Here is a 16,779-nt window from a genome sequence, read left to right as displayed (position 1 = left end):
AGCTTCCTCAGCCAGCTTCAACCTGGCAGGCTCGGTTGAGAACGGCGCAGAAAACACTGAAGTACCGGCTGGTTAATCTCAACCTTCAAAATACTCATACAAGAAGGAGGTGTTATTGTGTGTGATCATGAGGGGTCACTCGGAGGGTAGCGATTTCGCGTGGGGGCCAAATTTTAGTGAAGATCAATAACTGATAAAGGGTCTCCTAAGCGATAAGAGGATCTCGTGGTATTCGGTGACCACCCCTTGGGCCACCATGAAAATGGCCAGAATCTGCCAACATGTTGAAAGGCACTGGGTCTGAGCGTTAAAATTCACTTGTACCTGGTAAAGATCGGCCATTAACTACTCGCTGGTTATGAGTTTTCCGGGATTCGACATTCTTGATTACAGATGTAGTGAGCTGACTGTTGGCCCGGAATATCGATATATTTACAGTCGTGTGTACAAGCATACTTAGGGAGTTTTGTTGATGTGTTGGTAGACTTGGGGTCCATGGCCTCCGACAGTGTCCCCATAGTATCCTCCACAGTGCTATCCACTACGTCTCCCAGATTAATCTTAAGGGTATCTTCTACGGGAGCATTCTCTGCAAACCTCATACACAGTCAGATCATTTGCGGCATGCGTTATGTTGGTCATTTTAGTTATCATTTCCTCCGAGCCCAAACCTGCAGCACGCTTCCTATTAACCGTACCGCCCACAACTCCCTGGGAATATCCATTACACAAATACTATGCAGGGCAGTCTAACGTATGTCGGCCTACCACGTAAAGTGGTCGAGAGATGGCTGAACATCCAGAGCATACAGCTGGCTGGTTCGTGTTCCGATCCCAGAGTATCGCCTTGAGTGAGTGTGTTTTGTTCGGGCATGAGAAGACTCGCCTTCACCTAAGTCAAGGAGGGGATTTGATTCTCTCAAAACAACCAACTTTTATGTCATGAGATATATGAGCACAGTGAGAGGCACTGAAGACAGATGAACTGGAAACGGTAGCTTTGCCGCCACGCATGCCCCTAGGTGAATCAACACGCCAGGAAGCAAGAAGCCCAAACTAATGCGCATACAGTGAACACTGTAGTCTCCCTCCAATGATCATCGGGGTTTTGATCGGTGGTGTATACTAGCCTCATCTGTCAAGGACCACTCACAGGGTCGAGAGTAGTATATGAGGCGCACGGTGGAGGTGATTCTATTTATTAACCACTGTTTCAATGACGGACGCGTTGGAATAGGAAAAACGCGTTACCATGTTGTAGCTCGAGTGAGCGACTGTGTGCCAAGCCTGGCGCTTTGCTGCATCTTGGTGTGGGCTCCGGTCACAGCCTGTTATCGATGCTAATAAGGTATGATATCTGAACAATATGTCGTTTCGAGTCGTAAACAGAGCCAAAATAACTTCACAAAGCGCGAAAGGCCTCATTATGAATCCAAAGGGTCTAACTGCCCATGTATGTTAGGTTCAGATCGTGACACCATGGATAATATGTCTCTCATAGATTTCTCCTGGTGTAATTGGGACATGTTGTTCTCACTATTATCTTGTTCTATGTAGTGCAGTAGAATCAAGTACGAAAACACACAGAAGAGCCTGATACCAACACAAGAGAAGCATTGAAGGGGAATTAGGCGGGTAACTCTCCATGCAATGAGGAGAGGACTGTTATTTCATGAGGGACCGATGCATATGGGCACTGCAGACGTACAGACGTGGTGCTCATCCTATCTACGGCGTTGTGGGTTTCGTGCTGCTAGTTGGTAATGAATCTGTCTGTGTTGTGCTCTATATCTGTGTGATAGATGGTTTGGTGGGTCGGAGCTGGTGTGGCGGCGTTGGTGGGAGGAAGTAGATCTGCGCGGTCATCATGCGTTATCACTCGGTAAATCACAGGCGATCACTCGATAGGAATAATCCCAGGAATAACAAGTTGGACCATAGCTGCAGAGGCGTAAAACTGATCATGATGTAGGAAGGACTTGAATACCATTTTCCTTTAGGTTTCAACTCCCATCCCCTGGCTAAATATGTTATGAAGATTAGGAGATACCAATCCCCCTACGAAACTTTTCTAACCCTGGCTGTTTTTTAGTAACTTTCCAAGCAGATTTCCCCACAAAGCGGCAGAATTATCCTGATTCTTTCTATCCTAATATCTTCTTTCAATTCCACGGTTTTCAGATTTTACAGCAAGCCCCGGCCCTTCATGTTCTGCTGGCTGCGTACTAGACGACCGGTTTCTAGGTCTGTAATTGACAGGATTTATGGCCGCATTGCGTTGATATCAATTCGAGTCCCATCTAATCCCATCTATATAGTTATTCAAGGTATTTCAGCCGTTAAGAATATCATATCATCCATCAAGGTCCGTAAAAAAAAAAAAAAAAGCGTAAGCTAAACCAAAAGTAGAAGGGAAAAAACGAAAATGCAAAATAAAACCGTCCTAGACCCCCGTTCCCGGAAACGCCATAGTCCCACTCAACACGACCATCTGCTTCTCCCTACTGATATACCCCTTCACCAGGCCCTTATATATCAGCCCCGCAATTAGGCACTCCACCTCCTCGCCCTCAACCTCGACCTTCCCACTGCCCATCGCCGCCTGGAACGTCCTCACTGGTATCCTTGTACTCTTATCGCAGTACAGATACACCTTACGGAACAAATTTCTCATCGCGATCTCTCTTCCGCGCTCCAGCGTTAGGAAGATACGGCGCTTGACGAACTCTTGTTCGCCGGCGGCCATGGCAGCGTCGAATGCGAGGAGATTACCGGATTTGATTGTTGTGCAGAGGGGGGCGAATAGCGCGTGTAAGCGGGGGTAGCGGGAGAGAAGTGCAGTGGTGGGAAGCGTGTGTGTCGTGCAGAGCTTGGTGGGGATTAGGTAGGTTAAGATTAATCTATCCGGAGTCAGTCAGTTAGCTGGTTGGTGTGAGTTGAAGAGGGGGGTGGTACTCTTGGTTCTTTGTAGCGTCCGGATGGCAGAGCTTCCATGCGTCCATGAGGTTCTCTTCGGCGAGGGCGTAGTTTTCTTCTAGGAAATAGATGACGCCGACGTAGTACTTGAATGTGACCTGGTGCGCCTTCGGGAACGCGCTGAGTGGCGGCATATCTGCGGTTGTGGCGGCTAGTGCGCGGAGAATATTCTTGCTCAGGGTTATAGCGTTAAGCTTGAAGTATGTCTTGAATAGGAGGTTGACGATGTAGTATGTCCCCCATTTTCGGGACTCCTCTAACGGCGCTCTATTCTCTCCATTAGCCCACACCTCTCAAAAACAAAAACAAAAAGACCTACCGATCACTGATACACACCGTAAACGCCCTATTCACGATTCTCGCTGCATCCTCCAAACACCCCGTCTTCCCCTCCTCATCCGCCTTCATCGCAATCGTCCTCAGGTATTTACACGCCGTATACATGACAGGCAGAGTCCAATGCGGCCAACTGGCATTCTGGTACCCTCTCACAACAGCCAACATGGTCTCCTTTTGGCCCTCATACGCCCTCGCCCAAGCGCCTGGCTCCTCGTCGCGCTCCAGCGTATACGCGACCTTCCACAGTCCTATGAAGGCCTCGACCCACGCAGGGCGAGACTTTGCGGGCAGCTGTGAGAGCTCATACTCGATGTCGCGGCGCGCGTTTGCATGGTTTGTCGAGAAGGCGAAGGAGGATATATCGGCGTTACGCGGGGAGAAGACGGCACCGAGGGCTTGGCCGTTCTGCGTTTTGAGGGCGAGGCGGAATTGTTTGCTGTGGTTGGGTTAGTTATGGGGGGCTCTTGGAGGAGGAAGGGGTAGAAGAGGGCTTACTAGAGAGCCGACATGGTGGTGGTGGTAGGCGTGGAGAGAGTGAGTGAGGTCACTGCTCGGGGGTCTGGAGGTGAGGTTAAAGATATTGGAGCTTCCCCGGTGGTGGGGATGCGGCTCTGGGGTCACGTGTGGGGACGACATTCGAAAAGTCAAACCAACCCCACAGAATGCTTTCTTTCTTGGCAGTCGTCAGATATCGCTCTTGTCGACTCTCTACAAATTCATATCTGTGAGTATTTATATTTCTTGATCTATGGACTAGTATTTCTATTCCAAAGGTGCTATTCATTGTTTTTAACTATGCTTTTCGAAAGAAGGAAATCCAAATTACATGCCATCGCATCCCAAAGAGAAGAAGACAAAAGAAACCAAAACTCCGACATCACTATCTACCAAGTAATAACACCTGAGGTATCTTATCCATTTGTTTTTTTTGCTCTTTCTTTTCGTTTGTGCTGCTGAATGCTAGGTGCTTGTGTGCTTGGAAGCCGACAAATCTCTTACAAAGAAATCATCCCCCTGAAGAAAAAAAGATAAAAGACAGGAAAAAGAAAGTAAACCCCTTTTTTCCTGCCCCCGGAGCCAATACACTGGAACATTTTTTGGAGTTATTTTTTATTTATTTGTTTTAAGAGAAAAAACCCCATGTAACCCGTAAATTTTTATGTTCACAGAATTTTGACCCCCGGCTCCTCACACAACCGACCACAAGCACAGAATACCCCCAACACAAAACAGAAAAAAGGAAGATTGTTTGTTTAGTGGAAGGTGCTGGGCCTCTTGGAGCTGAACACCTTGCGTGCAGAGCTCTTCGGCACACGGTGCGGCAGAGGGAAAGAGAGACCCTTGGTCATGAGCTGCTTGGTGTATGGGCGCTTGACGTCCGCGTTCTTCTCGATCTCGACAACCTTGAGGATCTATTTTTACGCAGAAATGTCAGTCTTCTTCCTCAAGGACGAGGGCTTGAACGGACTACTTACGTGGATCGACCGGAATCTAGCCCTGTGCCTGGCAGCCATGTCCTGGTAGAGGGCCTCGACAGCATCTGTACGGGAGAGCTCACGGTACTCCTTGTACATGTTGTGGGTGCCGCTGCGAGAGTCGTAACGGATCCAGATACCGAAGTTCTTAACCTTCATGGGTCGCTTCTCGTGGATCTATAAATTCCCCCAATGTATCAACAGCCATTCCTTATATATTCCTGTTCTCTACTTTCTTTCCTCCCATTCTCTCCCAAATGACGGGACTTGCTAGAAACGTACCTCGTTCAAAGACACGATCTCACCGTTGGTCTTCTTAACCTTCCTGAGCTTCTTAAGGAAGTACCAGAAACGGGACTTAGCGACGACAGTGTTGGGAGCGAACAGGCGCATGCGGTAAAGCTTGGGGGTCTGGTCGGCTTCCGACGGGAGCTTGCGCCCAATGACTTGGTATTCTTGAAGGCGACCTGTTGAAGAAAAAAAAAGCTTGCTGTCAGCGTCATTGCTTTTATAAGTTTTCTTCTTTTTTTCTTCTGTTTGTTGGCGGTATGGTTCGGGTTCGTTGGACATGGAGGATGGAGATGGAGGCTTCATTCTTCCCCCCAGTAGCAGAGAAACATAGCACCACCATGGTGGTGAACCCCAACCCTGTCCCGCCTCTTCTTGTTCTCTGCTACTGTCCTTGTAGCTCCAGCCTGCTTTTCGCTAACCCCATCCATCTTTACCTCCATCTCCAATCCACCGTTGCATTCCATCGCCAAACCACCAAAAGAAAAAAAGCACGGGATGTTTTTCTCTCGGAGTAACGTACCCATTCTGTATAAAAGATTCAATCAGCACGATGCAACAATCAATTTTTCCCAGGGAGGATCAAGAGGACAAGGAAACTCACGTTGCTATCTTCGAGGGGTGGTCGTGGTTGTCGTCTGTTGTTGAGGTTGGTTTGGTTGCTGTTCGTCACTTTTCCTTTGGGCAATTCCCACACCCAGAATCAATAGCCGCGGTGGGTGCGGGTGCGAGGATTGTGGAATGTGTTGAGACTGCTAGGGTAGGGCTTGAGCCCTGGGCCCTGCAGGGTAACTCCCACAATCTCAACGACAACATCAACATCTGCTGCTGCACCTCACAAGAGAAGCATGTAACAGGGATTTTGAAGATGATGGGATTGGCTAGAGTTGGAGGTTTCTTTGGGGTTACAGTCCTTTTAACTGAATTCTCAGGGTTCTTGTTGTTACCAAAGACTTCCCATTACTTCATCTCATCACCTAATCCAATGCTAGTGACTAAGCGCTCCCTCGTCACTGGCCGTGGAAAACAACCATTTGGGTATTAAATGGCCTTTCATTATTATACAGACGCCGTAGTTACTTGGTGTTGATATATGAGTTTGGGTGTTGGGGAAGCGAGGCAGCGCAAACCGTGACGGATGGGCCTTAAGGGACAGTCGACAATCCCAAGACTTCCAGATGAATTCCCCGACCTATCATGGAACGCGTCATGATGGTCTCCTATCTTTTATGAGACGTGGTTGACGATTGAAGCGTGGTCAAAGAGGACAACGTTAACGACGTAAGATGCGCTTTAACCTAGCAACGGATCATAGCCCCTCACTCGCTTGATTACGCTAGGACTTTATAGCCAGGTCTCGCGGGGGAATAAGCGTACACAACAGAGGGCGAAACATCCAAAGTGCATATATAAATAATAAAAGTCTGTGGTTGCCGGTGGGTTGTAGTAGTAATACAAGTTTACGATAATTCCTCATTAGCCCATCGATGTTTGGGCGGAGTCTCAAATTTCACTCATTCAAAGATCAGCTAGAGGCAAAAGGCCCCCGGTTAAGGTATATATTTGCCAGCTCAGACCATAGTGGTATACCTAACCGGGCATATTAGTTATAATACTGAGTATGAGGCGGCCTTTTACGGTGGCTTCTTCATCATGCTGTATGCCTATTCAATTTCAGAACTACGTGTACTTATCCGTGTCATGATCTCCTCTCTAGATCTGGTTATTAAGGGCGCATAACTATAACATAGACCGGCAGTTTGAGTGATAGATACAACCATCGATTATCCATTTATTTGTGTCGGTAGGATGAAAGAATATTGATTCTATCTAGAATCAAATTCTTTACTTGTTATTCGTGAAACGAAAAGAGTAAAGATTGGTACTCGTCTTCGTTCATAAACTATCACTCGCATACTCCTTCAACGGGAAAATCGACTCAATTCCTTTTTAATAAGGAGTCCGGGCCCTTTTATTTAACCTGTGCATAGTTAATGGTTGTTTTGAAACTTAATACCCCCTCCCTACTCTATGATAAGGGCTCATTAGCAAAAGAGAGCTAATAGGTTATTACCAATAAACCTCTTAATCCTTTGCATTTACAATCTTGGTCCTAGAATCCTCCATTCTAAGCAAGCTTAAAGACTTGGCCCGAAGTTTTATCTTCCAGGTAAATACCTCGGGGTTTGATATTCTCGCACCTAGTATGCAGTAATTACTACAGTGCAGCATACGTTGACAGATCCCTTGAGGACAAAGCAAGATATGGCCCCATGAGGCTATGTACCGTAACGCTTATTTTAAGCCTACGTGTATGTATGTACGACGAGCGGTGTGGCCTAACAGCTCAAATAGGTTGAGGCCCTATTCTTTGCCAGCTTTGCAATTGAACCGTGAGCACAGATAGCTATTAGAAAACGTCCATACAAGGGGCATTTTTGAGCGCACGCGGGCGTCTATTATCATCTATCGTAATGAACCACAAACCCTAGAACTCTGAAGGACTGAGCGGAGATAATACTTTACCCCGGTGCCTCACGATCGAGTGGAAGCGAACTATTTCTCTCGTCAATCCGCGTGTCAAACCCCTTAGCCTATAAAGAGACGAAAATGTGGCCAAGATCAAGGAGATGAGCTTCGATGACCTAGCGGGTGTGGTACCAGATATATATTCTTTAAAACTTAAGAGATGAGTGTGTTTGAGGTATATCGACTTGCGAGGCCATATTTGTACTTGTGGTTACCTACATGATTAAGGGCATCTGATGAAGAATATATAAAGTGAAAATTACTGAAGCAAAAATAGTGGCTGTCTGAACAGGTCTTGTATTTAATTCAGGAGTATGGAGTACGTACGTAGTTTCTCCACGGTGATATAGGCATGATTTGAAAAGGTTCTTGTTCCTTTTATGCGCAGACCAGCTAGCAGGTGATAGAAAGATGGCTACTGATTAACCAACCCGATGGATGCCCAATTCATTAATGTTCGGCCATCAACAGAGCGTGTAGTCAAGTGGAAAACCATGTATGTCCATCTTCTGTCTTGTCCTGGTTTCACTCGACGGGTTCCAGATAGTAATAGTCCAACACGATGAATGCTGTTTGAGGTCTACTCAACACTGAAACCCTTCTCCCCAATTAATGTCATCTGATTTTAGATTATCCAAATTTGTTAACTCGGGGCGTGAATTTATCCTGTCATAGATTGGCCCTCAAACAAAAAAGTCCTTGACATGGCCTTGTCTCATTGACGTACTCGCGTTATTTACGTTGTGAGGTATTAATACACCTTGTCGAATTAAATAGGCAACCATAGAGGGTATCATCATTAATAGACATATAGTACTATTTGATATCCCCCAGTGATATATATGGGTTGCTCAAAATACGTGTCTTCAGACTTCTTTTAAAGGGCTGTCTACTCCCAGAAACTACTTATTGACCCCATTAGTAGTGCTGAATAGTAGATCTTGAAGACCCTGGATGGCGACACCTGTAAGCACGTAATACAGCCCAACTAGTGAGGGCTAGATCTCTTTATTTAGCTCAGGGGCTTCTTAAGAACTATCTTGTCTCTTCGTTTTGAATGATAAACCAAGTAATGCTGGAATTGGATCTGCTGATAACGTCTTGGCGCGATTTGATATGAGTACAACCATGGCACTAGGATGCGTCTCGAAACAGTTTCTGTTGATCAAATCATCCAATGCCAGTTAGATTATCTACCTTCAACCCGCAACCTATCAGAATTACAGATACAATGTTTAAACCACCAGGAATACTCACTTATAATTGATTATCTCGGCCAACTTCTCTTCCACTATGCTGCATGGTACAGCCTGAGCAACGCCTGAAAGCGTAATATTGGTTGCTGCAGGGTGGGAGCAGCTTTTCTGGGGTAGAGAACGGGGCTAGAAGAGTTTAGAGAACAACACTTCTGAATCCGACTAGAAGTGCCTTGCATTTATAGATGTTTATGCCGGCGCCTGAAACCAAATCTCCAGATGCTGATGTCCATATATGGTAATTGGAGTTGCATGGATCCTGTGACACCTAACCCTAGCACAACCACTAACGCCGCAAGAAAGTCGAGATGTGTCCTCTGGCCGGCAACCCCAACACCCCTTTACCTTTTCTTCAAAGCTTTCCCCGGACCACACCTCGACCGATCAACTCACCTTGACAATAACACACATCACCCATTCTTTGACTCAACACCCATTCTTTCGGTCACCAGTCATTCCCTAGCTCTTTGAGTCTTCAGCAAACTTTTCTTCTAAAAATGGTATGTTCTACAGTCTCTTTCTCGCCTCGGGTAGCGACCCTTGGCCTCATCAAGCTTCTCCACCAGTACAAAGGGAGTCAGAGATGAATGCGATGCTGGGAGTAATGAGTCAAGTGAGCGCATCGGGAGAAGATCAAACAAACGATCAATCCATGCCCAAACTTCACGCATGCTCCAAGCTTGCACAGGACCCTGCGCTTAGCCTGCATGCACTACACCATTGTGAGAACCAATGTGCTAACAAAGTAATTATTAGTCTTCCTCACCACGCGCAACTTCTCCCACCGGTGCCACTTCTGGCTCAGAGCGCGATGTCCGCTCATCGGCCCGTGCGTCATCTCCGGCAGTCCCCGGAGGTCCTAAGGCTGTTATGCGCCGAAAGACCGCCGCCGACAGGGCTGCTCAGGCAGCAAATGCCCGCCCCTCGAGCACCCGCGCTGCCGGCGCCGGTGGAAGCAGCAGCACCATGTTGAAGCTCTACACCGACGAGTCCCCCGGACTCAAGGTCGACCCCGTCATTGTTCTCGTTCTCTCGTTGGGTTTCATCTTCAGTGTTGTGGCCATGCACAGTGAGTTTTCCTGATATTGACGAAATATGGAAGTAACGATGCTAATCTTTTTTGCGAAAATAGTCATTGCCAAGCTTAGCAGGAAATTCGCCGCGTAATTGTTTTTCGATTTAATGCCAGTAATGGGAGGACGGTGGGATCAGGTCGGGTGGCTATGGGTTAAATGTGTATACAATATTTTTCTTGTTTGGTTTTGTTCTTTCCTTTTACCACTTTTAAAACGGGGACCTCTTTTTTTTTCTTACTTTTTTCACGTCACTTTACGTTCTGTGTCAGTGAACAAAGTACAATGGAGTTTAAAAAAATGGACTTCTGGAAGTAAATGTGCAATTGTGTTTGGTGCAATTTCCGTAAAGTAAAATCGTCTATGATGTAGCCATTGAAACCGAAGTACCTGCATAACCACTCGGTTTCGAGAATCTTCTTGAGGCCAGCTATGCCCTCCAGCATCATATCCCGAGACATGGAGGTGTGTGATAATGCAGGAACAGGCCCGATCATGATTAGCTTCTGCCTCTCACGTGGCTTCACAATCGGTGCATGGCAACGCGTAACTACATGTATAGGTATCCCTGGTCTGATAGCTGTATTAATACGATAAGTAATCTACTATGAGACTTCTAGCTCAAGCGCCTTAGGATTCTACAGGGACAACCTTACCCACCTTTAGCTAAGTAATCAATGTGCACGAGAGGTGGTAGAGTCCAGCTGTATGTCCAGGGTCATAGTGCTCGTAGAACTAAATCAATGTAGGGAGTTTGGATTCCTCTTGGGCTTTGTTGTATTGAACTACGGAATCTTATTCTACCACAGACGCGTAAGTGCTGTATATACCGTTTGATTTTGGTTTTGGATTCCTCTTGGGCTTTGTTGTATTGAACTACGGAATCTTATTCTACCACAGACGCGTAAGTGCTGTATATACCGTTTGATTTTGGTTTTGAGATAGTCGAGTGATCAGTCCCTCGGAGAGGCGGGCTAAATCGCTGTTGAGAGGGTCTACATGAACTTCGGCCCTGGTTACGGAGGCTAGCTTTTGTCCTAGATCAGCCTAAGCTGGAACGAATACATGCACCCATTTTTGGTAATGCCACTTCCGTTGTCTGGGGCTTTCTAGCTGATGATATAAGACATTCTCCGTTCACCTGGGTTTCGATAAGTGATACCGGGATCTTCATCTTGGACTTTGGGGATATATGGCCACATGCACAATTTGTGGCACGGTCGTGGCCTTTTTGCGGGGAGCATTCCTTTTTTATATATAAACACGTGATGAGTATTACCGATTTGTATTTTACTACACAGTTTGGCCAAACCTTGTGGCAGGATGAGGTTCATTATATCATTGACAGCACGCATCAGGATGAACGTTAAAAGGACAGATGTAGAAGACACTAAGAATTTACCTCTAATAGATACATGTGCTATAAAGGATAGCATGAGACTACAGTCCTAAAACAGAATCTTCTTCCCCTTCCTTGTAACCTCGGATGTGCAACAATCGAATTATTCATCATATCTTCAATCATACGAAATCACTCGCGCATAGCGAATGATAGTTTGTGACGCGAGCTTCTTAAGAGCACATTGCCTGTTCACGGGTGAGAGTCTCTATGGAGTTTGTTGGGATTTTCGGAACTGTTATATTTTGGATTTGATCGCACGTTGCTCTTTCATTTCTTTTGCGTTTAGTTCTCTAGTTATTTTTGGGAAATCTAATTTCTTCCTCCATAGATTTTACAGTTGGAATTGAGGCTTTAGTCCGGATAGTGGATGCTTCTAAGTTGACAGCTGTTTTTAGTTGGAAAAATGTAGCTAATCGACCTTCCACTGCTCCCTCTTTAAGTGTATTGAACAGTTGATTCCATCCTTAACCAGTCTCTAAATTCAGGCACTCCAACTTCACAGCTTCCGAGTTTATATCACAAGCACCTCTGAGGGAATCACTAAGAACTGAATGTTAAACGTAGCTTTGAACCGAATTTGAACCGAATGAATGCAATAACGAAACCAACCGACGCCGTTGACGAGGAAGAAGAAATAGGAATCATCATTTTGATACAAAGATTTTTGGATTCCCCCTTTTCCCCTAACTTTTTTGTTATTTGTTACGGACATCCTGAAGAAGAAAAAAAGAAACCCCAGCGCTACGTTTATTCCTCGACCTATAGCAATTCCACCGGTCAGTTACCGATTTTCCAAAGGAACAGGAAGGGGGGAAGGGAAGAGAGTGAGAACATACAACTGATGTGTTCAGCCCCTTTGTGTTCTTGGCGCTGACGTTGACTCCCTGGACGTATGAGTAGAGTCTGTGCTTGGCACCCTCCTCGTCGTTACGTCGGCGAGAGATACGGACACGGAGACGGTAAGGAACGCCCTTGATTCCCTGCTTCCAGACCTCCTTGTTCAACAGAGGGTCGACGCGGACATCCTCGGTTCCCTGAGCTTTTTGTTAGATACCCAAAAGCCGTCAATTGACCTCTCGGAGGTGAAGGTGAGGTACCATAGCCTGGAAGGCGAAGGCCTTGATCTCCTTGATGGCCTTAGGAGCCCGCTTCTTGAAGCTGGCACCGAAGATCTAGAGATTCCAGCACATTCCGTCAGCACTTGTCCCTTATTTTCTTGCATATCCCCCATTCCTTCCAGAGCTCCATCTTCATTTCCTTCTTTTCCCAGCTAGCTTAAATGCCCTCCGCCATTCCATCCTTCCCTCCTCCAACAGAAAACCAGTAGCCTCGGAATAATTGGGATAGACGTACCCTCTTGTGCAAGTGGATGGTGTACTCGCGGGCGACAACATCGGCGAGAGCGGACCTTCCGCCCTTGGTCTTGGTCTTTGGTACAGGGGCCATTTCTTCTTTTTTTCTGAAAAGTCGGAAGAAAAAAACTGTCAGTTGAAAGTCTTCCCTTTTTATCGAAACGCAAGCTGGGGCAGGAAAACGGTACCGACCTAGGGAGGGGTTGAATTATCGAGGGGTTTCGGCGTTTGTCGTGTGTCGTTAGAGCAACTGGAGATTATCGTGTTGATTTCGCTAAGGTTGGCTGTACCCGGCCTGTTGTGTGTGGTGGTTTTTTCCCACCCCGGTTGTTGTGACGGGTTTGGAGATGTTGCTGATTAGGGTTTGCCCTGTTGAGCCGCCATCTGATAAGGAGTGTCGATCAATGATCGATTGCAACTTTTGGGATCTAGGCCATGGCAAGAGATTCCACGGGCTTATTGCGATACGGAACTGTTTAGAGGGCTTTGACAGTCTATAAAGTGAATAGTGGAGATACAGTAGAAGCATTTAACTACATACATGCATGGAAATAATTGAATCGAGGACATTGGGATTGGACGGCTGATATTCACATTCCTGTCTCCGATCGTGACCTGAGAATCAATCTCAAATCTCGTTTGAAAAAGGGATAGAAACGGCATTACATACAGGCTGGCTGTCATGGATTGGAATTCAAGATTCCGATGTTCAAAGCCGACTCGGTGGAAGCAATGGTTATCAACCCACCAGCCCGCCCTAACCCCTAGCGCAGGACATGTTTCCTTGATTTCAAACCTTCCACATCGTGTGTCCAAGAAACCTAACCTAATGATCACATCTGGAATCCCACGCATCCCATCCACCCATCCCCCGTAGATTGCCGGTCGTCAGATCGTTGCTGCACCTGTCACTGATCCCTGCTACTTCAACCACGACCCCTGCCTGCGCATTGATGCACCGATTGGCAATTCTGACGTCGTTCCTCGCGGAAGGACGAGTACCCTCATTTCTGTCCAATTGGGGGCTCAAAAATGATAATCTACTAAAACTCCTACAGGGCGAGGACGGCAATGAGACCGGCCGCTTCTGGAATTGTTAACGCTTTGGGGACCAGAATTGGGTGCTTTATGCACACCCTTTCTGCTTGTTTGCAGCACACACCTCTAGACCTTTTGGTTTACAAATAGGCACAGATATCTATCGTGCTCTACGCTGGATGCATGGATTGTTTACGCAGACGTCATGTTCGCGTCAGCAACATTTGGTTCCTTTGACAGCTGCTCCTGGAGCTCCCCATAGTAGTGGATAGGATAGAGTAATGAAAACTATATTAAAGACGCTCTCCCGTCCTCTCTGATCTCCGTTTGAATTGTCTATCACAACGTCCCCTCCTCCTCCCACATATCTATCGCAATACGTATAATTCATCTATAAGATAAAATAAAAAACACAATCACCACAATGTCCGGCGTGTTCCAGCGACTCCAAGAGTCTCTCAACGAGGCCAAGGTCTCTGCAACCCAAAAGATCAATGAGATCGCTACAACAAACGAAAAAATCCTTGACCTCTACCCAAACACCGTCTCCTTCGACAAGGGCAAACATACTATGACCACTGACCATGGCACAAAAATCAACGATATCGATCATTGGCTTAAGCCCACAGGACCCAACGGACAGGGCCCCAGTTTGCTGGAAGATCAGATTGCTAGAGAGAGGGTATGCTACTTGATATATATCTAGGCTTTTGAGAAGCTCAAGGTTAATGTTTATGGCTGTCTAGATCCACCGATTCGACCATGAGCGCATTCCCGAACGTGTAGTCCACGCCCGCGGAGCCGGCGCCCACGGCTACTTCAAGCTCAACGAGCCCATCCCCGAGCTCACCACCGCCGGCGTCCTCAACGACACCTCACGTGCCACCCCCGTCTTCGTACGCTTCTCCACCGTCGCCGGTTCCCGAGGCTCCGCCGACACCGTCCGTGACGTACGTGGCTTCGCCACAAAGTTCTACACGGACGAAGGCATCTGGGACATTGTTGGCAACAACATCCCCGTCTTCTTCATCCAGGACGCCATCAAGTTCCCCGACTTTGTACATGCCGCGAAGCCCGAGCCCCACAACGAGGTGCCGCAGGCCCAGACGGCGCATAACAACTTCTGGGACTTCCAGTATCTACATCCGGAGTCGACGCATATGTTTACGTGGGCGATGAGCGATCGTGGGATCCCGAGATCGTTCAGGATGATGCAGGGGTTTGGAGTGAATACGTTTACGCTCCTTAATGCGGAGGGGAGGAGGACTTTTGTCAAGTTCCATTGGATCCCGGAGCTGGGTGTGCACTCGCTCGTGTGGGATGAGGCATTGAAGCTGGCAGGACAGGACCCGGACTTCCATAGGAAGGATCTGTATGAGGCTATCGAGAACGGGTTCTATCCGAAGTGGAAGTTTGGCATCCAGACTATTGCAGAGGAAGAGGAGCATAGCTTTGATTTCGACATTCTTGATGCGACGAAGGTGTGGCCGGAGGTATGTATCTTCGCTTAAATCTTCTAGAAAAAGATGATTTGTTGATCATTGACCCTAGGACCTCGTTCCCGTCCGCGAGATCGGTGAAATGGTACTCAACCGCAACGTCGATGAGTTCTTTGCGGAGACTGAGCAAGTCGCCTTCTGCACTTCCCACGTGGTTCCCGGAGTTGGCTTCTCAGACGACCCGCTGCTCCAGGGCCGTAACTTCTCGTACCAGGACACCCAGATCACACGGTTAGGCGTCAACTGGGAGCAGCTGCCTATTAATAGGCCTGTGTGCCCGGTGATGAACTTTAACCGTGACGGCGCTATGAACCACCGTATTCACAAGGGTAAGGTCAACTACTGGCCTAACCGCTTCGAGGCCGCGCCGCCAGGAAACTATAATGGTGATGCGGGAGCGTACGTCGAGCATGCGTCTAAGATTGCGGGCATCAAAGCAAGAGCCAATGGACCGAAATTCAAGGAGCACTACAGCCAGGCGCAGCTGTTCTACAACTCGCTATCGGAGCATGAGAAGTCGCATGTTGAGCAGGCGCTGGGCTTCGAACTGAGTCACTGCGATGAGCCAATTGTGTACAAGCGCATGTCTGAAAGACTAGCAGTAAGTCCCTATACCTAATCTATCCCCAAGAAATAAACAATAACTAACCTCACCACAGGATATCGACATCTCCCTCGCCCAGCGCGTCGCAAAGATGGTAGGCGGCGACCCCCCCACCACCACCAGCCATCCCAACCACGGCCTCAAAGCCCCCCGCCTCTCCCAAACCGAGTTCCCCGGCAAGCCCACCATCAAGTCCCGCCGCATCGCCATGCTCATCGCCGATGGCTTCGATATGGCCACCTTCACCGCCGTCCGTGCGGCCCTCAAGGCCCAACAAGCATCCACATTCGTCATCGCCCCGCGCCGCGGCATGATCTTCCCCGCGGGCGTCGACCCCGCCACCGGCACCGGCGGCCTCATGCCCGACCACCACCTCGAGGGCCAGCGCAGCACAATGTTCGACGCAATCTACATCAACCCCGGCACCCAGAGCACGCTCACCCTGCGCGAGAACGGGCGCGCGGTCCACTGGGTGCGCGAGGCGTTCGGACACCTTAAGGCCATTGGCGCCCTCGGTGATGCGATCGACTTTATGCAGCAGGCGTGTGTGCTGCCCGGCGTAACCCTTGCGCTGGACCAGAACAGTAAGGAGGTGGTGACGAGCTATGGTGTGGTCACGGGGTGGAATGCGGATGTGAAGTTGCTGAAGAGCACCAAGCTTGAGCCGAGTACGACGGCGTTTGGGAGCGCGTTTGCGAATGAGGTGGCGAAGCATAGGTGCTGGCAGAGAGAGCTGGATGGGCTGCATGCGAAGTTGGCGTTTTAAGTGCTTCTTTTCGTTTTTTTGGATGATCTTATTGTTAATACCCAATGGCGGGTGATATTGTATATGTATTTATTTAGTTCTGGGAGTTAATGACAGTAATGAAATCTGTATTTTTGAACAAAGAAGAATATTGTTGTGCGAGTGATAACTTGTGAATTGATGTATCGTAGAACTTCTTTGTG

The 16,779-nt window shown here is 47.8% G+C and overlaps 6 protein-coding genes across 6 annotated transcripts; 3 read left to right on the top strand and 3 right to left on the bottom strand.

Moving 5' to 3' along the window:
* Window positions 1–2,443: 2,443 nt before the first annotated feature.
* H6S33_003482 (uncharacterized protein) lies at window positions 2,444–3,824 on the bottom strand (the record flags this gene model as incomplete). The annotated part of the gene is made up of 4 exons (XM_044834828.1): window positions 2,444–2,900; window positions 2,956–3,243; window positions 3,296–3,751; window positions 3,811–3,824. 4 exons carry the CDS (start codon window positions 3,822–3,824, stop codon window positions 2,444–2,446), a joined length of 1,215 nt encoding a protein of 404 aa, XP_044691843.1.
* A 153-nt stretch (window positions 3,825–3,977) lies between these two features.
* H6S33_003481 (uncharacterized protein) lies at window positions 3,978–4,442 on the top strand (the record flags this gene model as incomplete). The annotated part of the gene is made up of 3 exons (XM_044834827.1): window positions 3,978–4,039; window positions 4,125–4,221; window positions 4,299–4,442. 3 exons carry the CDS (start codon window positions 3,978–3,980, stop codon window positions 4,440–4,442), a joined length of 303 nt encoding a protein of 100 aa, XP_044691842.1.
* A 126-nt stretch (window positions 4,443–4,568) lies between these two features.
* H6S33_003480 (uncharacterized protein) lies at window positions 4,569–5,360 on the bottom strand (the record flags this gene model as incomplete). The annotated part of the gene is made up of 3 exons (XM_044834826.1): window positions 4,569–4,727; window positions 4,791–4,967; window positions 5,073–5,360. 3 exons carry the CDS (start codon window positions 5,358–5,360, stop codon window positions 4,569–4,571), a joined length of 624 nt encoding a protein of 207 aa, XP_044691841.1.
* A 4,086-nt stretch (window positions 5,361–9,446) lies between these two features.
* Window positions 9,447–10,030, top strand: H6S33_003479 (uncharacterized protein; the record flags this gene model as incomplete). Its single annotated transcript, XM_044834825.1, has 3 exons — window positions 9,447–9,476; window positions 9,620–9,932; window positions 9,996–10,030. 3 exons carry the CDS (start codon window positions 9,447–9,449, stop codon window positions 10,028–10,030), a joined length of 378 nt encoding a protein of 125 aa, XP_044691840.1.
* A 2,055-nt stretch (window positions 10,031–12,085) lies between these two features.
* On the bottom strand, window positions 12,086–12,784 carry H6S33_003478 (uncharacterized protein; the record flags this gene model as incomplete). The annotated part of the gene is made up of 4 exons (XM_044834824.1): window positions 12,086–12,097; window positions 12,175–12,372; window positions 12,436–12,510; window positions 12,692–12,784. 4 exons carry the CDS (start codon window positions 12,782–12,784, stop codon window positions 12,086–12,088), a joined length of 378 nt encoding a protein of 125 aa, XP_044691839.1.
* Window positions 12,785–14,152: 1,368 nt separating this feature from the next.
* On the top strand, window positions 14,153–16,597 carry H6S33_003477 (uncharacterized protein; the record flags this gene model as incomplete). The annotated part of the gene is made up of 4 exons (XM_044834823.1): window positions 14,153–14,410; window positions 14,475–15,221; window positions 15,280–15,828; window positions 15,887–16,597. The coding sequence occupies 4 exons, from the start codon at window positions 14,153–14,155 to the stop codon at window positions 16,595–16,597; spliced, it is 2,265 nt and encodes a 754-aa protein (XP_044691838.1).
* Between the last annotated feature and the right edge of the window lie 182 nt (window positions 16,598–16,779).

This window comes from Morchella sextelata, assembly GCF_020137385.1.
Source record: "Morchella sextelata strain SCLS chromosome Unknown scls_15, whole genome shotgun sequence".
NCBI lineage: Eukaryota > Fungi > Ascomycota > Pezizomycetes > Pezizales > Morchellaceae > Morchella > Morchella sextelata.
Note: the sequence above shows the minus strand (reverse complement) of the source record. Positions and strands in the feature narration are given on the sequence as shown.